Source organism: Solea solea, chromosome 3 (genome assembly GCF_958295425.1).
Source record: "Solea solea chromosome 3, fSolSol10.1, whole genome shotgun sequence".
Taxonomy (NCBI): Eukaryota; Metazoa; Chordata; class Actinopteri; order Pleuronectiformes; family Soleidae; genus Solea; species Solea solea.
The window spans coordinates 13,808,112-13,832,271 of record NC_081136.1 but is presented as its reverse complement, the minus strand read 5'-3'; the positions used below and the strand labels follow the sequence as shown (position 1 = coordinate 13,832,271).

The 24,160-nt window shown below is 40.7% G+C and overlaps 1 protein-coding gene across 1 annotated transcript; it reads right to left on the bottom strand.

Annotated features, from left to right (window-relative positions):
• Positions 1 to 3,852: 3,852 nt before the first annotated feature.
• trmt44 (tRNA methyltransferase 44 homolog) lies at positions 3,853 to 21,879 on the bottom strand. Its single transcript, XM_058626090.1, has 11 exons — positions 21,390 to 21,879; positions 21,187 to 21,304; positions 20,226 to 20,445; positions 20,077 to 20,145; positions 19,580 to 19,687; positions 18,084 to 18,155; positions 16,845 to 16,951; positions 16,315 to 16,498; positions 11,665 to 12,013; positions 6,013 to 6,129; positions 3,853 to 4,987 (listed from the first exon to the last, which is right to left on the bottom strand). Exons 1-11 carry the CDS (start codon positions 21,739 to 21,741, stop codon positions 4,752 to 4,754), a joined length of 1,932 nt encoding a protein of 643 aa, XP_058482073.1. The 5' UTR covers positions 21,742 to 21,879; the 3' UTR covers positions 3,853 to 4,751.
• Between the last annotated feature and the right edge of the window lie 2,281 nt (positions 21,880 to 24,160).

The window sequence follows — 24,160 nt, the reverse complement described above, 5'->3', positions numbered from 1 at the left end:
CTTTACGCTACAGAATCGAACCCACAACCTTCGAGTTATAGTAAGGCTGATGACTCCTAATTATACCCACTTTAAACATAAAAACGCAATCTTTTAAGAAACTGATCTTTCAGCTGATTAGGGACACACTTCAGTGTTTTGTGTAGAGTCCTTGGTGTTAGATACCATTACATTACATTACATTACATTACATTACATTAAATTAAATTACATTACATACATCTTAATTATACCCACTTAAAAAATTACTTACATTACATTACATTGTACTGTACATTACATTGTACTGTACATTACATTGTACTGTACATTACATTACATTACATACATCTTAATTATACCCACTTAAAACATAAAAACGTAATCTTTTAAGAAACTGATCTTTCAGCTCATTAGGGACACACTTCAGTGTTTTGTGTAGAGTCCTTGGTGTTAGATACCAAATTGCATACTATTTAAGGTGTGCTATGAGATTTAAAGGTTTATTCAGTAAGCCACAACTTATATTGTTATCTGTAATGACATGATTTTCATTGATGACATTGGTTTGTCCTTGGTCTAGAGCTTTTTCTATTCCGAACAATACTTTTTTTGAATACCAATTTCTGGAAATGTGTTTTCACTTAAAAAGGTACCCACACTTCCTATCACATGACAACACATTCAATATTAGGTAATAAAGATGAAGATTTATACCCAGGCCGAAGTTCAGTCGATACCAAACAAGTACTGAAGTCTGATACTCGAGCCAAAGTTCGGTCGATACCAAACAAGTATTGCAGTTCAATACTCTTGTTGAAGTACGGTTGATACCAAAACAAGTATTGAAGTTAGCTACTTGGGCCAAAGATCAGTCGATACCAAACAAGTATTGAAGTTCGATACTCTTGTTGAAGTACGGTTGATACCAAAACAAGTATTGAAGTTAGCTACTTGGGCCAAAGATCAGTCGATACCAAACAAGTATTGAAGTTCGATACTCTTGTTGAAGTACGGTTGATACCAAAACAAGTATTGAAGTTAGCTACTTGGGCCAAAGATCAGTCGATACCAAACAAGTATTGAAGTTCGATACTCTTGTTGAAGTACGGTTGATACCAAAACAAGTACTGGAGTTCGATACTCGGGCCAAAGATCAGTCGATACCAAACAAGTATTGAAGTTCGATACTCGGGCCAAAGATCAGTCGACACCAAACGAGTACTGGAGTTCGATACTCTGGTTGAAGTTAGGTCGATACCAACAAGTACTGACGTTTGATGCCTCGCCCCAAATTACGATTGATACCAAAGTATTGAATTTCGATACCCGACTCAAGTCACTGTATATGATGTTTTGCTACAACTAACCTTCAAACAGCCCCTCAACACTGTAATATTACACAGTATTTAAACCACATTTAAAAAAGTAAATCTCATATGTTTTGTGTTATGACTCATGTATAAATACATACACACAGACACACACTCTGACAGAGTAAGGCACTAAAAACAACCACTATCTCCAGAAAAAAAAAACACACCGAAGAAAACAGATCTGAAGAGACAAAAGACTTTCTGACACGACGACAGTCAAAACAAAAGAATGCATCACAGCGACAGCTGTCAGTACCACGGTCCTACACGACTCACTCTGCTGAGATTTCTGCACATCCAAAATAATGTCCTGGTCGACACTGCATTACAGCAAACCCCATGGTGCCACCATGAATAAAGCATGAGGGAAACACGGGGAAAGTTGTTGGCTTAGTTAAACACAGACAGCCATTTCTCCATGACCTAGATTTCAGGCATGGAAAGTAATTTGGTCCCTCTGCTAATGTATTCCCCTCTGTCCCTGCTTTCTCCATCTCTAATTTTTTCCTTTGCACCGATTGTTCCCCATAAGCATACAGTTTATGGGGAACAAAAACGATACCGTATATACAGTATGTACTGCTTAAGTTTCTGTGAACATCATAAAGATGAAAGAGCAGCAGCCACTGCTCAGTTACGGAATTCACAAGGAAACCATTTGTTTACATTTTTCACATGAATCACATTTTTTTCCCTGCTATCTGGAAACCAATTAAACTGAGCACACAGGGATACCTGCTGTGATCTACAATCTGAGATATGGAGATAAAACCACTATATACACGTCTCTCTTTTTCCTTTTACTTTCTTTTTAGTCTCATCATCTATTTTTAGACCCATCAAGGGAATCACGCTCCTGTGACAGGTGAAATATACTTTTGCACATGTTACGTGTCTGTTTTTATGGTATAAACCTTTTTTTAGCTATTAGTTTTTTCTTTTTTTTAGTTCATTTAAGACCTCACATGTGGTAGAAAGCTCGAGAAAAGGCTTGGGAGTAGCTAATGAGGTGGTACTGCAACATTTTACATCTCAGTGCTACCATGATAAAGACTGATTTTAGCATCAGATCCCAAGTATTGTTGTTTAGTTTGAGCCTTTTGCAGCCAGCAGTAAGTTACTGTTACTACACCATGCAGGGAGCTGGTTTTAATGAGTTGAATTACAAGTTGTACCCACAGCTGCGATCCAGACGATGAGACACAAAATTAAGTTTAGCTCTGCCAACAATTTTGTGCACTCCTCCGTATTTAAGCAGCGAATAAAAAATGCAGGAAAAGGTAAATCGGCCGTGACTAAATATCCAATTACTAGAAGCTTGTCTTTACAGATTCTCATTTGTCCAGGTCATAGTTCCCCAAACTCATTAAACCAGTAGCATCTGGACTTGTAGATTGCGTAAAAGTTGTTTGCTTGCTCTTAAGTAAATAAAAAGTGGTCAGACTCTGAAAATTAAAGTCTGTGGTTGGTTCATAATTTATCGTGCACAGCTTAAACCAGTTTTGGTGATTTAATTTTTTTGTCGATGGTGTTCTACCTGTGTTTAGTCTTTGTGAACACCACTAACGCAACATCATTTGTATGCTGCAAAACTATCAGACCCGACTGAGGGTGCGTTTGTGCATATGCAGCAGCAGCACAGGGGTGAGCGGAGACAAAAAGGCGGTTATCCCGTCAAACTGCTGAGAAACACCACTGAGAAACATAATAGGTTCTAGTAGGTGAACTTAAATAACACACTACAGCTTTAAAAGCACAGGGTTTCAGCAGCATTTTAACTATACTATTATATAGAGTATAGAATTCAAACACGTGAAATATTGAATATATATTATTGAAATATTAATGGCATCACATCTGACAAATATAACTTAAACCAAGTTTTAAACAGGATACAGATACATCTTTTAATTTGCAAAGTTACCAAGTTTACAGCATGTTATCTAATCCAGTGAGCACAGAGAAAACGGTGTTGTTTTTGTGTTTGGCACGATAGTGCAGCAGCCCTCCTCTGATGTGTTTATGCGACACTCCCTCAGTGTGTGTGTGGGGGGGGGGGGTTGGGGGGGTTGGCGTGATTTCACTTGCTCTGGATCTCCTCCTCGAGTCTCCAGGCAGCAGCACCAGCAAACATAAACACCAGTCATAATGACCATTTATGGGACAGTGGTCAGAAGGAGCTGGGGCCAAATGGTCACAGTCGGCGTATGAGCTGGCAGGTGATCACCTCCGCTCCAGGACCACATCACACACCTCGGCAGAAAAAAAAATTCAGGGCAGCAAGTCGATTGGCTCAGGTGATCTTTGTAGACCTGGAGCAGTGGGAGTATTTTCACGAATTGATTATATCCAGGCAGAATCATGACATGGGGGAGGATGGGGGAGCGAGGTTGTTTGTTGTGGGGGGGGCGGGTGTACAGGAGAGGGACAGAAATTAGTTGAACGCCCACAAGGGATGGGTATTTCAAGCAAAAATGCTGACAAATAAACAACAGAGTATAAGATAAGATAGACTTTATTGTCCAAATGACAAATTTGCTGTGGACTCTACAGTGTCTAAAAAAAACAGTACATACATTTGACCACATGTTAAGTGATGAAGCAACCTGCGTATGAAATGGAAAATGATACGACAAAGGGTTTGCCTATGTGCAGAATTTAACAAAGACGTGTCCATCCTCATGGCTCATGGCATCAGCGGTCTGATTATTGACTGTCACACAAATAAAACAAACCCCTGAGGACGCTCTTCTCTCTCATCGTCCCACTGCAGTCCCTGGGTGGGCCTTACTGTCGCTGACATTTGAGTCACAGGCTGATGGCACACAGCAGTGAGAGGAATGACACGCAGCTCACCCCTCAACTCCTGCCAACAAATAATTCATAATGCTAACATTTACTTTGTTCAAACGCTGCTTGGACTTCATCCACTGCCTCGTCTGTGAACGCCTTCTCTATAAAATCCATGTCAAGCAGCATCTACTTTGTGTACATAACAGAGGACTACAAGTTTCTAAAAGTTCACTTCTTAAATAAGTAAAAAGCCACAACACAATCCTTTGAAATTAAATTTCAGGAGCAGTGCCAGCAAACCCCTGCAGTGAAACCTGAAGCAGCATCAGGAAGCGTCACATTTTGGCAGCTTCACACAGAAAGATGAGGACACTGTGATATTTCATTTCTCAGAAATGATGCAACATTGCATCAAACTTACACTGTTCAGACCCAAAATGGCTGCGGGAGTATTCCCAGCTGGTTGGATCATCCTATGATGTACAGAGTATGAAAACACTTCACTTACTCATCAGTATTTTTTGTTGTTTTAAATCATATTTCTTGTCATTTGTTGGGAACCATTTCAAAATAAATTGAGGGGAAAATAAAAAAAATAAAAACTCAACTCAAGTGTTCATTCTTTATCCTCTTCTGAGGTCTGGTTGAGGGACGGAGGTCATCAGGTCCATGAGCAAAAGCACAGTGTTCAGCCTCCAGAGGGCAGCCCTGAGGGTGGTGGGCGTGAAACCAGCAGGAGCGGGTTTTGAGGGCACCGGGAGCAACAGGTTTCCTCTTTGTGTTCGCCCTGACGGACTTCCTGTCCCGCCAGTCTCTTATATACACCCTCCCTCCTTCCACTGAAAGTGAAGGACAGACCTCTTCAGAATGAAGTACTCAAAGCAAGAGCTGTATTTATTTGGGCAGCCTTCTCACTTTCATGCTCAGTGTCATTGCAACCTCAGTCTGTCTTGATATAAAACAAATAACGTGGAGTGTTGCAACTATCTGTTGAAGACAACAGATATTTAAAAGTTATGCACTCACACTAATATCTGAGGGATAAACACAGGAAATCCATGGGAGTACCTAGAATAATGTTTTTTAAGATTTTAAAAATCCTTTTAAACCTTTTCTGTTGCTTTGACATTTCTGTTAAGAGAAATTTATAGGGGCAAATCGTCACAAAATGAGAAAGTTAATTTGCCAAAAAGTCACTTCAAGGTCTTTGAGAGTGAGGAAATAAAATATCACTGAATGTTAAATTCATTCTTTGATATGGAGCTTTTTCCACAATCTAAAGCTTTCATGTTTCTCATTATCCTTCTCCGTCCAGCCTGTTGGCACAGACAGTGATTTAATACCAGAGAAGTGGAAATAAATAAGGGATGATGATGCCTTCAGTGTAATTCTTGTCCTTTTTCAGTACTTCTACTTATCTGCATTTTTCGTAAAGATATACATTTAAAAGGAATTGTCAAATTGCCAAAGTTTTTGGAAACGTGGGTTCATGCGCACACATATACTGTCCACATAACTCTGCCGCCCTCTGATTTATTCCTTTCAACAACCTATTTTCAACTTTCTCTCTCATTTTCAGCCTTTTCAGTCAGTATTTTAATGCAACTCCACGGCAGACCCTTGTTTTTCCTTCTTCTCTGGTCAAGACATTTATGAGTGAGGTTTTTTTGGTTTAGTAATGTTTGGCTTTTCCAACCCATAGGTGCAACTCTACTGACATACCAGGTGTCAAAACTGGCTGCACCATTATCATCCGTGAAGCCAGTATTTAAATATAACATGATTGATGATACAAGTATCTCTGATGGTCATTTTAATGACTCAGCTGTGTGACTATAAAGGAGCATGAAGGAAGGAACTGTACCTCTGAACACCTGATGGTTGTTCTTGAGCAGCGTCTGAAGGCCTCCGCACTCGTTCTTCAGAAGCTGCAGAGTTTCCTGCTCCAACAGCCCGGCGACCTCGCTCACAGAGAGGCTGCCTGAAGTGGAGACGGGGAGGGGGGGGGGGGGGGAGAAAGAGGGTGAAAGTGAATCGTGACAAAAGAGCAGAGGGAGGTCCATCGATGGTACATTTGTCGATATGTTACCACACAGCCTCAGGCATGCACAGAAATACATTTTATTTCCAATCGAGCTGGTTGACTCGAGTCAATATGACAAGTTGTTTAAAAAAAAAGAAAAGAAAAAGAAAACAGTGTGACATCTACTCTACTCTAGAATGTGCATGATCGATGCCATATTCAGAACATATCACAGGGAATGTGGACACAAAAAACGGAGTTACTTTCTTGCAGGGCAAAGTGTGCTGAATAAAAGCTGTCAGAATACCCAGCATGCTTTTCACCACTGCATCTCCCAACACCCCTCAGGGACAGGAAATGTAGCTACCAGAGAGCCAAGAAAGCAGAAAGTGTGAATAGTAAAAACACACAAAGCCATGAAAGGTCTGAGTTTAGTACATCATGAGCTGATATATGACATACACTGTTGTGTTCACACAGCACCCGGCCTTTGGGCGACGTTTCACCACAAGATTTTCCTGGCTTTGCCCTCTTTCGTGCAGAGGAGAATCAATGGTGGCTGACCTTCGGTTTGTACAAATGACAATCTTCCTACTCTTTTCTCTGACATATTGGAGACGGGCACACCACAGGATTGCTAATGCTCCTTTGTTGCCGTTTCATGATGACATTTGATGTGGACAACTTAATGTGATCTTCATCACACATTTACACGAATGGCGTGTTTCCACCGAGTGGAGCGGTTCCGTACGGTACATATTTTGTTGTGTTTTCATTTGGAATAGTACCAAAATATCTGGCCACAATCGTTCTATTAGAACTAGCTCAGTGATTATTTTAGCTCCTTAAATGTGAATATTTTCTGGTTTATTTGCTCCATATACCAAAGATATCATTCAAAATCATCATTTTGGTTCGTGAACAACACAACAAGACATTTGTCAACGTTTTCTGACATTTTATGGACCAAATGACGAATCAACTAATCAAGAAAACTATAGAAAGATGAATCACTAATGAGAATAATTGTTAGTTGCAGCCCTAATTACAATCAAATTATAATCAAAAGCAAGTTAGAGGTATGAGGCTGCTTTTCCGGCCATTGTGTCTTTGCAGCGTCCTGCACATATCTGTGGCTCTGATGTAAGGTAAAAGCAACAACAATCCTATTTAAGTCTGAGTTTGTTTGTTATTTCTGAGACTACATGAATGTATAATGTTTGGCGGAAAAAGAAGTTAGAAAACTGACAACCATAATGGATGAGATATTGATCAAAAAACATATTGTTCACCCAAATTTGTGCCAACTGTCGCTGGTCAAATTGCTGAGCTAATGCCTAAAATACGCAACACACTCCCACACTCGCAGACAATTGTGCAGCCAAACACAGTCGTGTGCTGCTGAGTGTGAAACTGGGCAGACTGCCGTCCTACAGCCCAGACGCCAGGGAGCTCCAGGCCTTAATATAATATCAATACACCGTTTAAAGCTGCCCTTTACTGCCTACAATGTTAATGGGGATTAATGGGAGAAGGGCAGTATTGACAGAGTAGACCCCGTTTGGACCAGAACCAGGAGTAGATGATTATTAATGGCTCTGCTTGACGTACAGTTAAGAACCGTTTGAGGTTAAACGTGCCCATGTGCAAAAAGTTGACCAGACGACTGATTGCTTGTTGTGGAACATTTTTTTGCTGCTTAAAGCCAATTCAAAATCAAGCTGAGTGGAGAGAAAAAAAAGAGCTCTGGTAAAGCGGTAACGCATCACAGTTTCTGCCAAGAGCAGAGCACATGAATCTCATGCTTTCACTATATAAGCTTTTAAACCTAAATGTTTTGAAATAGAATATAGAATAGGACGATCTTAAGCTCTCAAGAGTTTTTCTTTAGCACTGTTGAATACTGAATAGTTTAAACTCCTGGTGACTACAATGGAAACTATTATTAGTTAACTACTATTTTAAAAAGGTACTTGTTTGGTCATATTTTACTTATTATAATCAAATGTACTCAAAAAGAAATTTCATTTTATTCTACATGTAACTAAGTGTTAAGCACTTTGTATTGTATAAGTTCAAATAGCAGTTGTGGTTGCAGCCTGCCTAATATGACAATACTACTATACTTTTAAATCAGAGGCATCTTAATGTGAACAGAGCAATATCATTTGTAAGATTAAAGCATGTGTGCAGTCTTCTGGAATCAAGAATTCTTTATCGTCATTATGCAAAAAGGCACAATGCCATGGGAACAAGACACTATACAGTTAAAATAAATACACAGTACACTATAAACAGTGAATAATCTGTAAATAAAGTGTATAAAAGGCCTGTCAGCAGCAATGATGGCAGTAAAACAATAACAAAGTGCGGCATGATGCAAGTCCCAGTCTTTAAGGCATGATGAGTGAGTGTGTGTAGTGTGTGTGTGTCTTATTTAAGTTACAGGTGCAAGTTACTATTGCCTTTCTTTAACTAGTACGGTCATTCTTCTTCTGACCTCTGGCATTGACAAGGCATTTCCTCTCAGAGAACTCCTGCTCACTGGATATTCTCTCTTTTTCCAGACCATTCTCTATAAGCTCTAGAGATGGTTCAGCATGAAAATCCCAATAAATGAGCAGTTCCTGAAATAATCAGACCAGCCTGTCTGACACCAACAAAGTCACTTAATCATCTTAACAGCAGACTGTCATTGTTATGCCTTAAATGCATTGCATTGCTGTATGAACACATGCACCTAATAAAATGGCTAATCCTACTAACAAGTGAGGGGAAATGCAGGTGAGTGCAGTGCACATGTGGAAGATGAGGATGATGGTGCAGCTGCTGAAGCATAACGGGAGTTGCCCACCACTGAATAACACTCTGCACCCACTTTCACCCACGCTTTTCTATGCAAGCCGCTTCTTCAACTACAGCATAATGAACGTTTACGTCAGATAATAACTGCTGATTTTAGACGTTCAGACTTTCACCGACTTGAGCTTCAGTTGTGGATTGTCATTGCTGTCAGACGTACACCTACCATAGTTCTCCACATGATTACATAACGATCAGGCAGCAGTATAGTGTGCATGAATTACTAACCTGACTCACAGCTACAATAGCCAGATTCATATATTCACACATTTAACTGCTCAAAACACTAGTGAACACATTTTAGCATGAGGTCACAGACGTGGTGTTGCATAACAGCAGTGGGGCTGGTTCTGTTTCAACATTTCCGATATAGTTTCAAATGCCAAAACAATACTTTTTATGATACCTTTGATATTTTCCTCTAGGAAATGTTAAGAATGTGAGAAATGTTAGAAAAAGAAAATGTGCCAAACTGACTTAAGTTTAAATTGAAAAAAAGGGAAAAATAGTTATCAGAATTTGGCAAAAGCTTTCAGTCAGCATCTGATACTTGAGTTCTTTTTAATACTCGGATGCTGAAAGTCATAGAGTGACAGTATTTTTACACAATACAACAAAAAAAGCCCATAAAAGCCATACATTTTTCCTTCAAGCATCACATTCTCTCTTCCATGAGCTGAATATATATGCACATATCCAGCAATGCAGAATTGTTTTGGGACATGTACAGGCTCATCTAGGTGACACGCTGTTTGTAATTTGTTTTTTGGGGGGGTTATTTAGAAAGGGACAGTTGACAGAGAAGAAAATAAAACAGTGTATATTGTAAGATATACATTGCACCAGATTTTAGCAATTATTTTTCTGCCCATAATCCCTGGGTAGACAGGTGGAATAGTATTAACCACAATAAGTAAACTGATGTTCAACAGCTCTAAAAATCTACATTCTACTCGAAATTGTATAAGACAAATATTCATCAAACTCTTAAGAATGTGCACTAAAGAGGAGAGAATGTGAATCTCAAAAGCCCTTTCCATGACTGTGAAGCCTTCATGGATCTATTCAATATCAGCTGACTCAACCTGAATTTAGCCTTTGTTCTTACACTGCAGATAAGTGGTAGGAATACCTTAATACAAACGCATAGTCATGCATTAATCATAGATGGTGGTGCATTATTCATCTAGTCATCTCCACACAGAGTAACACTCTCCCTTTATTGGCTCTGGCTCATATTTTATATCTGTAATTTCAGCTATGACATCCTGACAGAGAATTTTCGGTTTTAATTATAATCATCCTCATCTCCTTATCTCCTTATCTCGTTTATATTTTGCGTGTGTGTGTGTGTGTTTGTGGCACACGTGTGGCAGCATAAGCATAGACAAAGGTGATGTGTGGGCGGTGTGTGTCAGTGTGTGTGTTAGTGTGTGTGTTAGTGTGTGTGTGATGCAGCGCGAGACACTCTCTGTACTGAGAGTTCAAAGTGACGTCGCTCCGTGTCACGAAGGCCCCCGCAAACTGAAGCCGAGAGGGGACCGGGTGGTGATGATGAGAGACAGAGGGGTGGGGTGGGGTGATGGAGGAGGTGGAAGGGATCAGACGACGAGTTCTAACTTCAGAAGTTGCCACTTCGCAATGAAGCCGCAAGAAATGTATTTTAAGTTGCCGACGAGAAAGTGAGAAGTGATTCACAAGTGCTGTTGAGGTGTTCGGATTTTATTATACAGTATACAAGGGGACCAAACTTAAACTTTCAGTTGCAAAACTAACTCTTTTTGCAAATGGATGTTCAAAGACGTCACCTGCAACCAGGCTCCTATTGGACAACACCAGCTGTCAATCATACTGCTGCCCACTCGCAGTGCTGTGATTTTTCGTCAATTTTCCGCTAAATGGGAACATAATTTACAAAACTGACATCATGCTCTATTGTAGAAGAGCTGAAACTAGTGATTCTCAGGAAAAGATTTACTGATTATTAATTTAAGTGAGAAGTAGAAGCTCAGTTTCCATTGGTCTTCCATTCAAGAGTTCTTTTTGCAACCAGCAAAGTCGCCCCCTGGTGGCTCCCTGCTGCTTCTATCTTAATTCCTAGACTTCACTTTTTAAGCGGGAAGACCACATCAATTCTAAAACAGTCCGCAAGGTTTACACTATGGATAATTATAGTCTTATTTCCCTTCTCCTTCTACTTCTTCCTCATCCAGTTTTATTTTAGCCTTGAAATACCTGACAATGTATCTGGGAACTGATCGTGAATTAAGCAATATAAAAAAAAGAAAAGAAAAGAAGAAAGTGAATGAAACCAAAGTGAATGGGTGTTGCAGTGGTATTAGCAAGTCCATTGTGTTTGCAAAGGAAATCAACGATAAACGTCCAGTCTGTAAATGGCATTAGTGGAATTTAATGGTGAGACTGTCGATTGTAAAAAATAGAGGACTCGTCTGCTCATCCCTGCCAATAGACCCTCCTAAATGTTACACATTGCATCTTCAAGTCAAATTTCACAGATCACACTACTCCGAGTCTGTTCATCACTTCATTAGTAGCTCCCACTCGGGATAACTTGTGTGTTTTGTTTGTTTATCTCTGATGGTGCGCGGCTGCTGTCGTGTTGAACTTTACCTCCTTGGTTCCAGTCAGTGGAGCATCCCCTGCCGTCATCCACTGTCATTTCCAGAAGAACGTTAGCGACCCGCAGGACAACACCGTCAACAAAGTCCCGGGGGAGAGTGGCGCAGTTTCTAACCGTTTCAACCCTGTCCCGGGGCTGGAACCCGGCGCCCCAGCTGCTCCCGCAGGTAATGTCGCCGTCTTTGTTCCCATGGCAACAGCCCCCATCATTCTTGAAGTCTGACCTTTGGACTGTGACCCCAGGTGTGATCTGCCTGCTCTGAATATAATGAGCCCTTCTTTGCTCTGCCTCTGTGTCGTCGGATAGCTGGTAGTTTCTCGACTTTCCAACCAAACACACCTGCAGGAAGAAAAACTGAATGTCAGGTCAGCTCATGTGGATGCTCTGAAGCCTGAAACTGTGACTCAAAGCAGGGAAGATAATAACTCAATCATTTAGGTGACAAACAAATACAACAAAAGTAAACAATCATTCTGGGTAAAGAACCCATGATTCTTCATCTGCTGCTGTTTAAGTAAAGCACCTCTAGGTAATTTATTCATTTGAAGGTTTAGTGTACACAAATTAGTGAAATCACTCCAGATTGTAACAAATGCTCATGTCAGGGAAATACAGTGGCTTTTGTTTACCAGAAAGGAAGTCTTCAACTTCAAAACAGGAAACTGGTTTATCTTCATAGCAAATAAAGGAAAACTTAAGTGTATGCTTGTTTGTGTGAGACAAAAATGATGATTACCAATCACTGTGCCTTCAAAGCTCAGTAAGTACTTGTAATTTTTATGGGTCTGCGTGTAAAAAAGCTTTTAAATGGCCACTGGTTATCAAGAATATGTCCCTTTTGGGACTTTAGAGACTTGATTTATTTGCTTCAGTCTGTGCTGAATGATGCTCTGGTGGGATAAAGGTGTGGATGCACAGTTGCGTTGAACAGGAGGATATTTCTTGACAATTTTATGGAGAGACTCCCGTAAAAAATCGTGTTACTACATGTATTATTAAATCATGTATTAACAGACTGCCTTCAAAAAGCTCAGTTTATTAAGATGATTTGTCATTTCTCTAGTATCTGCTGTGGCTCTGAGGAGAACCATCCGGGGTTATCTCAGCTTTGGCATAAAGTTTCAGAGAAATTAAATTGTGTAGGATCTTTTTTGTTTGTCCAGCCTCTGAAAATAAATGTGTGAAATAGCCTTTTGTTTTTTTTAAGAGTTAAGAAAAATAATTTTTAGAGTTAAGACAAAAATAAACAAGCAACTAATTAGAAGATTTACTGCTTTTGGTTGTCATTTGTTTTTGTTAGCTGAATATCTTCAGGCTTTGAGTGGAACACCCAAATGGTATTAAAAGTATTAGAAAATACGCTAAATTAAAAAAAATAAAGATACTGGAAGGTAATAAATAACAGTGAACTCAGCAGTGGTCAGGGAAAATAAACAAAACGTCTTGTATCTTGCTACTAACAAGATAAGTCTTGTTCCTCTCAGAACGGTGTGAAGTGTCACTTTAACCCTGAGTGGGTTGAGCTGATTCCACACACAGCGACTGTGAAGTCCACTGCTGTTTGTGCCAATAATGTCTTTCAACCTGGTAATGATGGGACTCGTGGACCGAACTCTCATGTGAAGAGCAACAAATCACGCGGCATGATGTGCAACAGTCTGCCAGCAGGAGGGTAACTATAGCACAGCTCTTTGTACAGCAACAGCAGCGCGTTAAAGCTGGCACTTCAGGAAATTGGCTGTAGAGAAGCATGTGAACCTGCCTCTGTGCCAACTCTGAGTTAAATCTAGGAAAAAAAGTTTTTCTGAGGCTTAAAATCCATTTTGATGTTTTACTACATTAGGTGCACATTCAAATTCAAGTGTATAATAGTTGTTTTTTATAGCATTAAAATAGAAGTTTTTAAGGCCACCATTTTCTGCTTAGCATTTCATGTTTACAATTGATTATGTGAAAGAATTCACCAATACTATTTGATTATGAAAATGAGCCCTAGTTGTTTGATAATAGCTGATGTAAACATGCGGTCCGTCCTCCCCAATTTCCATCAGCACGTTACATGTCCAACTAGGGAGGGCAAAACACTGGACCATGTGTACAGCAATGTTAAAGGAGCATATAAAGTCTCTGCCCTGCCCCACCTCGGCCAGTCTGACCACCTCTCTCTCCTGCTTACCCCGGCTTACAGACCTGTCATCAAAACATCTGTGCCTACAGTGAGAACCATAAAGTCCTGGCCTACTGATGCCGTCTTACAACTGCAGGACTGCTTTGAGCTCACTGACTGGACACTGTTCTCACAGCAGGATCTTGAAGGCTATACATCCACTGTACTGCATTATATATCATTCTGTATTGATAATGTTACTGTTGAGAAGCAGACCAGGCATTATCAAAACAACAAAGTGTGGATGAACAGAGATGTCAAGCTGCTGCTGAGGGATCGAGATACTGCCTTCCGCTCTGGCAACAGGGAGCTATACAATGTTGCCAGATCCAACCTAAAGAAGGGAATCAAAGAGGCAAAAGCAGCATACAGGAGGAAGATCGAGGAACACTTCAACGAGGGGGACCCCCGGCGTGTCTGGCAGGGCATTCAACAAATAACAAACTACAGGGGAACAAGGGATCATGACATCAGCACCAGCAGCAACCTGGCTGAGGAGCTCAATCACTTCTTCACACGCTATGAGGTGAGCGGGAATGAGACTGACCCCACACCACCCCCATGCACAAACACCCCAACACTCTCTGTTAGCACAGAGGAGGTAAGGCAGGTGTTCTGCAGGGTAAATCCCAGGAAAGCAGCTGGCCCGGACAGGATTCCAGGGAGAGTACTGAGAGACTGCGCTTACCAGCTGGCAGACGCTCTTACCCCCATCTTTAACCTCTCCCTTTCCACCTGCACTGTCCCAAAATGCCTGAAATCTGCCACCATAGTCCCGGTCCCCAAGAAAACAGTTATGAGCAGCCTAAATGACTACAGACCTGTGGCGCTCACTTCCACTGTGATGAAGTGTTTTGAAAGACTGTTGCTAAAAAACATCAATGCCTCTCTCCCCCCCAGCCTTGACCGGCACCAGTTTGCGTACAGGGCTAACAGATCCACCGCAGATGCCATCAACACAGCCCTCCACAACATACTGACACACCTTGAACACCCTGGCACCTACGCAAGACTGCTGTTTCTGGACTTTAGCTCTGCATTCAACTGCATCATCCCCAGCCAGCTGGTGTCCAAGTTACTCAGCCTGGGCATCAACCAGAACATCTGCAGCTGGATCAGAGACTTTCTGACAGACCGCCCTCAGTCAGTGCGGATGGGCCCTCACCACTCATCAGTCCTCACACTCAGCACAGGGGCCCCCCAGGGCTGTGTGCTGAGTCCGCTACTGTACATACTGTACACCTACGACTGTACACCGTCACACAACAACAACATCTTTGTCAAATTTGCTGACGACACTACAGTAGTGGGGCTCATCCACAACAACGATGAGTCTGCTTACAGAGACGACATCCATAAACTCATCACCTGGTGCTCCACAAACAACCTGGCCCTCAACTCCTCCAAAACCAAGGAAATGTTGATTGACTTCCGCAGGAAAAGAACAGACCCTGCCCCTGTCCACATCAGAGGAGATGTAGTGGAGAGGGTCAGTGACTTCAAGTTCCTCGGAACACACATCTCCTGTGACCTCACCTGGTCCACTAACATCTCTGCCCTGGCGAAGAAAGGTCAACAGCGCCTGTACTTTCTAAGAACAATGAGGAAAGCCAATCTGCCTCAGAAACTGCTCCAGACATTTTACACCTGTGCCATACAAAGCATCATCACATACAACATCATAGTGTGGTTCAACAGTTGTACTGCGGCTGACAGAAAAGCCCTGGACAGAGTCAGGAAGTCAGCCCAGAAAATAACACACACACAACTGCCGTCACTTTTTGACATACACCACACCAGATGCCAACAACGAGCACAAAACATAATCAAGGACAGTTTCCACCCAGGCCACTCCTTGTTCTCGCTGCTGCCCTCCGGGAGGCGCTACAGATCATCACGGTCCCACACATCCAGGCTGACCAACAGCTTCTACCCCAGCGCCATCAGGCAACTGAACTCTTGCACATAGTTGTCTGCCCACACTGACTGACACTGAAAACACTGACTGCACTTTAAAAATTGACTGTGCACTTTAGGAAGCTGTGCAATATTGAATTTTACTGTCTTATTGTTGTTGATTGTGTGTATGTCTTTTTAAACCACATGGAGGTTTGCATTTTAAATTTCGTTTGTACCTTGGTATAAATGACAATAAAAGGATTCAATTCAATTCAATTCAATTGATGATGTAGGCATTTATCTGTAGGGGTCTGGTTAAAGTGGCTTTCAAGTTGTATTATGGGAAACGTAGGATCTAGGAAATGTGCTGTGTGAACCACATTAACCAATTGCATATTAGTTAAACAAGTTCTTTATATTATATGTATAAATATTCAATCAAATAAATGATTATTAAATGTGCATTTTAAAACATGCTAAATATATATGGTTAACTCAAAGCTCTTCAAATACAGGCAGTCAAACACATCAGGCTGGTAGGTCAGGTGACTGTCCTTGGACTTTGAAAGCCTACCCGTTTGGTCGACGGTATTCTCAGACAGTCCTCTTCCGTGTTGAAGCCACTGACTTGGCTGACCTCAGTGATGAAATCGATGTACTCTTTATACTGAGACTTCTTACACTGGCGTCTCTGGTACTTTCCATAGAAGTCAAAGAAACAGCAGGGGAGGACAAAGTAGCGGCAGGAGTAACACGACCTGCAGTATGAGAGAAAAAGGCAAATTCTTTCTCAGAGCCAAAGAAAACTGTGGTCACAAATGTTTGGATGTGCCGAGTCTTGTTTGTGGTCTCCAACTGTTTAAAGCTCTGAAAGTGAAACCGGCCAACATTATCAACTGTGTTGAGCAGCATTCTTAAGATGGAGGCTCAGCATCTCCATCAAGTGGTTGTCTTAATAAACTAACTGGTGAGCTCACATGCCCAGGAGCAAACACACAGAGTCACACATTCACACCCCCCCATCCGCTCATTATGCTATTCCAAACTGGAGACATCAGCTGGCACTTGAGCTGCAGAGTGAGATTGTGTCTGCTGATGACTCGCCTGGCTGCTATAATGGGGATCCATGGTGTGAGCTCGTCCGAGTGGTTCCCAATCAGCCAGTCTGTACCCGGGAATAAGCAGCTCTCACTGGGAGTAATTGCCTTTTCCTGAAATAGAAAAGACCCAAAAATCACAAGAGTGCAATAGGGCAGGGAGGATGTACAGTGGCATGATTTCATACACGGTCACTAAATGGAAACTGTCCAAAATGGAATAACTAATATCTTGTTGAAGTTCTGACATATCACACGTCCGTCAGTCCAATATTAAAACTAAGGTATTACATCAGCATTACAAAAAGTAAAAGTTAAGAGTACAGAGGTCTGAGCAAATAAGGGTTTAAGACTAAGTACTTTGCCACATGAGGACACAGAGAGATTGGTCAGCTGCGTCCACTCAGCCACAATCAGTCAATAATAGATGACCTTAAATGGAAGCAGTCGGGAGCTTGTTGTCAAAAGAGTGGTGGAGGCCAAAAGGCAGAGTGGAAAAGTGTTGTGTTTTGGGGGCGACGCAGGTTTCCCTGCAAATGTGTGTGTTTATCTGTATTTGTTTTAATTCACTCTTCGTCCTAGTGACATTCTGTTGTTGTTGTTCAAATCACTAAAAATGAGTCTCAGGTCTAAAATGTTGTCTCAGTGTACAAAACCTTATTTTAATTACATGTCTTGACAATTTATTTTTTTTCAACAGTTAAAGGCTACACACACAGTTGCCACTGACTATTACTCATCATTTGAAAAGTGAAAATGTTAAAATCCAAGAGGCCAAAGTCGTTGTAGTCAGTCAAATGATTATCTTCTATCATTTCTGCTGATCAACAAATACAATCATTGTTTTTGCTCAACATCCATCTGTTGATACAGAGTCTGATAGAATGTATTTACACTCCACAGCACACCATTTGATAAAAGACAATTGAAGTTTTTAATGAATGTTGAAGAGTTTAGTGGCTGCGGCTTCATTTAAAGGCAAATACCATACATTGAATGACATTGTTATTTGCATTCTAAATTTTTCATAAGCAGAATTGCATTCCTGGAAAAATATAACAATCATCTAAATGTACTGTACAGTTTCAAGGTTAGAAATTTGTATAAAAAGATTAAAGGGAAAGAGAAAAGGACAGACACATCTTATCATATAGAGACATATTTATGAGTAGTATATTATTTCTGTCAACAAACCCTAATAATGTTTCACACTAAACCTTTAAAAATAACATTTATTAATCCTCACCTCCAACAGGGTGTGGCTGCCGTACATGTCCCAGATCTTCCTCCTCCGAACGTCGATGCCCTTGCCCGGGTGCTGCAACATAAGACATCGCGACGGTCAACAGGTAAATCGCCCTCAGCCACATTCACACACCGACCATGAGCCTCTGTATGTAATTTAAATTACGCCAGTCCTAGCCTATAATTGGACATCAAGGGGACATGGTAGTGTGGATGTAAATACATTCAGAGATATGAATCCTCAAACCTGAGCTGTGACCGGGCCCATGTCATCGATTAAGATGTTCGTAAAGATTTGGATAATTGAGAGACCTCTGAATTTGAGTGGCAAGTGTACACAGCTTATCAGGATTTACTTACTTGTATTACTATTTTCTCAAACTGTGTGCTAAATGCATCCTATTTTTTGATGTTGACGGGTGTTTCTGAAACCCTAAAATGATGATGTTCTTAGATGTCTTGTTTTGTCCACAATTTTAATGATTTCTTCCATTCTGTCAAATGGAGCAACATAACCTGAACATATTCACCTTTAAAAAGTTGAAAAATCAGAAAGCCTGTTTTAATTATTATAAAAACTCTTAAACCGAATAATCAATTATCAAAATAGTTGACACTTAATTTAGTAATCGATTAAGAGCTGTTATCGCACTAAATTCTGTAAAATCATGAATCATTCAATTGCCATCACTCTGTTCTACGTGCAATATACAGAAAGACGTGCATATTTCTCTTTGCCTGTGCAATATCCACAGCAAGATACTCTTTCTGTGAAACATCCCATTCTCACAGTGAGAAGGTTTTCATGTATAGTTTTATATACCTTCATTTTACTTGTAAATACTTCTACAACCCTGCTGAGCTCACACTGAGCTCTTATTCTTATCATTATTATTTTTCTATTTTGTATTTCCTTACGAATATATTTAAGTTAATTGTCATGGAAAATAACATTTGTTCTCATATATTGCTTGTTTCAACTTGTTTGTGTAGCTTAGTTACCTCACTAATGGCTCAAGACCAGGCACGACTCATAGAAGCACATCTAAGGTGTTCACCTTGACCTAAATGCTTTTAGCTTTTCTCACCTTTAACCTAGTACATGCACAATTTAATTCAAACACTTTTAGTCTCAACATATACAGCAAACTGAGTAATGCTCAGGTAGACTCCTGATGGTAGGAAGACTCTGAATGTCACTGAGAACTAGCTGCAAACTAAACCAGAGGACCAGCTAATACCAACAAGCTGAAAGAGGGCATGTCGCCACCTAGTGTAGCAAAGGGGGACCCACATCATTAAATAAATTGATTCCCTCCTAGTGCTTTACTGGGACCAGGGCAGTAGTCTAACTTAATGGCGTAGTCAAGCTCTAGTTGTGCAAGGAAAGTTTACTGAGCGTTAAAAGCTACTGATCAGTAACCAACACTAATAACAATGTAATTTCCAAGACTTTGTGTTAGAGATGAAACTGGTCACATCTAACGTCCGACTCACTCCTTCACGGGTCAGTATGTGAACCAGGAGGCCATTCCCACAGCCAAGGTCCACAAACGACTGTCTGCCAGCGAGACCTTTCTCCTCTCGCTCCTGGGCCCACAGCACCTGCATCGCACAGACACACAAAGACGAGAGGACACTCATGAGAGCTCTCAGTCATTTTACTGAAAACCAATTTAAAACTACAGCATGACACCTGCTGCTGCTGCTGCTGCTGACACCCTCTCACCTGCTTCTGGCATGACACATGGATTGATTTGCTGGGTGAAAGTGTTTTTTTCACAATAAATTGATTGACCCACTTTTAGCTGCATGACCTGACAACATGTGACAGATAAAAATTACTGTCTCCTGCATTAACAAGTCATTTAGATTTCAGAGCAAAAAGTTGCAAAAGATCAACTTGCAATTAGAACATTTCCAAGACTCAGATTAGGTGTGAAAACAAAGTTCATTTGACCTGATAATTCAAAGAAAACCAGGTCTAAACCCACCAGGAGATATGTGGCGATGGCAACATCCTCGTAGACAAACTTCTCAGGATCCGTCACCTCGGGCCAAACCTAAAAATGACATCCAATAGCATTAGCACATCCAGTGTAAATGCTTTATAAGATGAAAGACACACAGACAATCTCCTCACCTTCACCATGGCCTTGTACTTGTCTTTCAGCTGCTGGTACACAAGGCTGTACTTTTCCACCGGCAGCAGCGACAGTGTGCTCTTGAACTCGCTGCTCTTGCACTCGGTGGCCCAACGCAACAGTTTAGGCAGCAGATCAGAGGTCAGCCATCGCAGCTTGGGGTACACCACACCATCAGAGAACCACGTGTCTGGTGACAAGACATGCAACTCCAGGGACCTGTCCATAGAACCAGTTGTTGAATAAAATAAAAATAATTCATCAGACTGCATTCTAATGTCTGTTCAACTGCCATGAGAGACTGACATGCATAACCTCAGTGCTAAGCCTCTGGTGACTACAAAACAGATTAAAAGACTAATAATAACAGGAAAGAAAGAAATAAAAAAGCATGTGGTCTGATTTACAGGGGTGAAGGGTAAGATGAGAAGCAGATGAAGCAATGCTTCAGCTGTCTACCTATTGTTAAGTTTAACAAGGGAATGATTTTCAAATCAGAATCGCATCATGAACCAATGCAATTAGCAAATTGGACAGGCTTAAATTAATATATTTATGTTTCCATCCTTGAATTAGACTAAAGAGTAGTAATAATAATAATAATAACAATAATGATGATGATGATGATGATGTGGCAAATCAGATGCACTGGTGTCTTTGCACAGCAGCCATTTTGACATGTTTCAGCAGAAAAAGCACAGGTGTTAGTGATCATATTAACGGTGACTCTGTTCAGTTCATGTAAGTCAGGACAGTGTGACAGTGAACCAGAGGATGCTAAATGGAAGCCATCATTAATTTGATTATTAACACCTGTGATTATTCTTCTGTACAAATTGCTGCTGTACAAATGGTTTATTGTGATATCAGAACAATTAGATATGTTTTACCACATTGTTCAGCCGTACTAAATTTTTGTTAGTTTTAGTTAGTTAGTGTATACAGTGAGTTCAGACTCACCATCCCTCACAGTCCTCATTGCAGAGCTGAATCTGATAAACATTGTCCTCCTTTAGAGATACTCGTCCATCTGCATCCTCTTCCATGGGAATAAAGGTCACCTGTTGTCTGATAAAGTCTAAACAAGACAGAAAAAAGAGACAGTTGTTCGTAAAAGTAAACAGAGCAGATTATAGAAGTTTTCATGCCAGACCAGCGCTCACCTCTGACGACAACTTCTTTCTGCAGACTTGTCCCATAACTGTTCACTTTGGGAACAAACGTCCTGACAGTAGAAGAGTAGGGTTTGGGATGCTCGTGTGTCCGTGCGAGTGAGACCTCACTGGTCAGGAAGGACAACACCTGGGGAGACAGTCCAGGAGCAGGAGCAGGAGCATCCTCCAGGAGCAGCAGGCTCGGCACATCCCCCGCTTCTTTACTATGCGTCTCTGTAACGCCGCAAAGACGCTTGTTCACAACATGAGGTTTCTTTACCCACACGCCCACAGCTGACCAGAAGCCTTCCGGAAGAGACGCACAGTCTGTGGGAAACTTTAAACCACAAAGCTTTGGCATAATTGAGTTTCAACAGCAACGCGGAGGAGACATGTGTTCTGTTGACATGCTCAGAATGGCACTTCCGGGAACTCTTATTTTGAAATGTAAAAGTATTTAGTGATAAATGGTTATTTTTCAAAGTTCAAATTTAGTCATATTGTTTTTCAGAATCACATTTCGGTTATAAAAAATAATATGCGACTTTCTATGGTGACTTTATTATCATTTTAAAAGAAAAAATATAGTCGCGGGATGATGACGATTCAACAGTCTGTGAGTGATGTTACAGGAATGAGACAGTAGAGGGCGCCGTGGGAAGACAAATCTCATGATCACAACTAAGGTCCACAAGAGTCACAGAGGAAGTTATACTCGACTAATTCCATTCATTAGGTGTTGATGAATATAAGTATCTGATTTATTGATCATAAATAAATGTAAATAGGTTATAAAGTTATAGAAAGGGTCTCGGGTCTCATTATTTCCGGTGAGCCACTTGGTAGAAGTTACAATCAGTTGTGAACAAGGTTCTATGTGTGATTATAAGCAGCTTATGAATTAATTGAATTTAACCCTAAATGGATCGGAGCCCTAATTAATGACATGTGTAAACCCCTGTGTTTGTCATTGTGTTGCTATTGCATGAAAATATCTGCTGTGAAAAAGGTCAATTACACCAGGTTTATTTAAGACGTGCTAAGCTTGCTAATATAAGACCAACTCTCAAACACAGCATTCCATTCAAAATGCCAAAGATCACAAAATTAAACAGATATAAAATCATAATTTTACAGCCGAACAGTCATTAACAAAGATAATTGGAGCCTAAGACGTTTGCCCTGCATTGTGTATTTATGTTTTTCTTTCCTGCTGCTAAAACGTATTTGTTGATACAACAGTATATGTGGAATCTGTGAGCATATCCATGCGATCTTGTTGTCCCAGGTACATACACTCGCATGCCTCACTCTTTTTCCTTCACTTTAAATAAGCAACAAGTGCTTTTCGGTTGCCTCACAGCAGACCTGCAGCTTTTCTCTTCTTCTGCCATCACTTGTGTCTCCAGTTCCTCTTTCATCCATTTGCAGGAGCCACCGTAAGAAAACCAGAGTGACAGATAATCACAGGGTGACCACAACCTCACCCTGAGGCCACACCACTTCCCTTAAGTGTGTGAGAATACTGCTCACTCTCACGATTGCCTCTGTGATGTGATCTTGACTGCTCTATTGAAAAGGTCACAGCATTAAAGTATCAAGGAATCTTATGATCAGAACTGTTCATTTTACATACATAGTGGATAACTTAAATTGGGTGCTTTTACATAAATGAATCATGTTTTTCCTTTAAGACAAGGATACACTTGATCTCGATCAACTTGATCAACATTTTAACCTTTGTTTGGTGACCTACTTCTCTAAAACACACCTAAAAATACCTGAACAGGTTCAATACTGTGTATCACTGTTTGCTTTGATGTCATTTTTAAATCTGGAGAAGTTTATATAGAGTATATAACCTGGTCAATCTTAAGTGTGATGTCACTGATTCATGGTGAACCAATAGATGTGTGGGCTACCCAGCTGACTTTGGGGCTGCTGTTTATCACGTTTGATCTGCGACAGCGTTCTTTTATTTTTAGTTTATTTAACTTTCCATGTTATTATATCTTGTGATAGGGATGGGGGTCGGGCTGTTAAAAAACAAAAACCTTGAATCTGAATCACTCTCTATTATAGTCTGTAATTTGGTTTTAAAAAATCATCACGGCCTTCACCCCAGCCTCAGAACTGATCTTAGAAAGAAAACTTGTATCTATACTTTTATTCTTATATTGTTTTTCTAATATTTGACTGTATGTGAAGTGGACTGAGAAATGATTGATGTGTTTTACGAGTTATCTTTGTTTGTGTCTTCATACTGGTATGCTGCCTTCTTGGCCAGGTCTTTCGTCCGCTCACCTACAGCTGACCCTGCAGACTGAGTCAGCTTCTCACACTGTAAACTGACACTCAGAAACTTCAGCCTCAGTGCAAGAATGAAGCTGAGATTAGATTTTTAAGTATAAGCATCAGGCCCACGTATTACTCATTCACCCCAGAGACTCATCACATCCCAGAATTGACTATTGTCTATGTACCTGTCTGATTGCCTGGGAGTGACTTAAGTCGTCATTTCCCCTTTTCGTGATCATTGAATTGTTTCCTGTCAAATGATCAATATGAGAGGAATGTGTGTCACACCTAATTAGAAGCTGGAGGTGATAGTTTGTAAACTCCTACAATAAATAAATAAAACAGCTGTGAGCCTTTTACAGGCTCTTAAAGCGTTGTTCAAAGTGCATGAATGAAGTGTAAACAGATCTCCACGGCCGCTCCTGTTTGCAGGATCCTCCTGAATGGCTGCTACACTGAACTCTATTGTGTTGTGCAACTGA

Excerpts from the sequence above, each read along its gene's own strand:
- trmt44 (XM_058626090.1), bottom strand. The coding sequence starts at position 21,741 with ATGCCAAAGCTTTGTGGTTTAAAGTTTCCCACAGACTGTGCGTCTCTT. Across the intron at positions 20,146-20,225 it reads AGTACAAGGCCATGGTGAAG|GTTTGGCCCGAGGTGACGGA; the intron begins GTGAGGAGATTG and ends TGTCATTTTTAG. Across the intron at positions 6,130-11,664 it reads CACTGACTGGAACCAAGGAG|GCAGCCTCTCTGTGAGCGAG; the intron begins GTAAAGTTCAAC and ends TCTCCACTTCAG.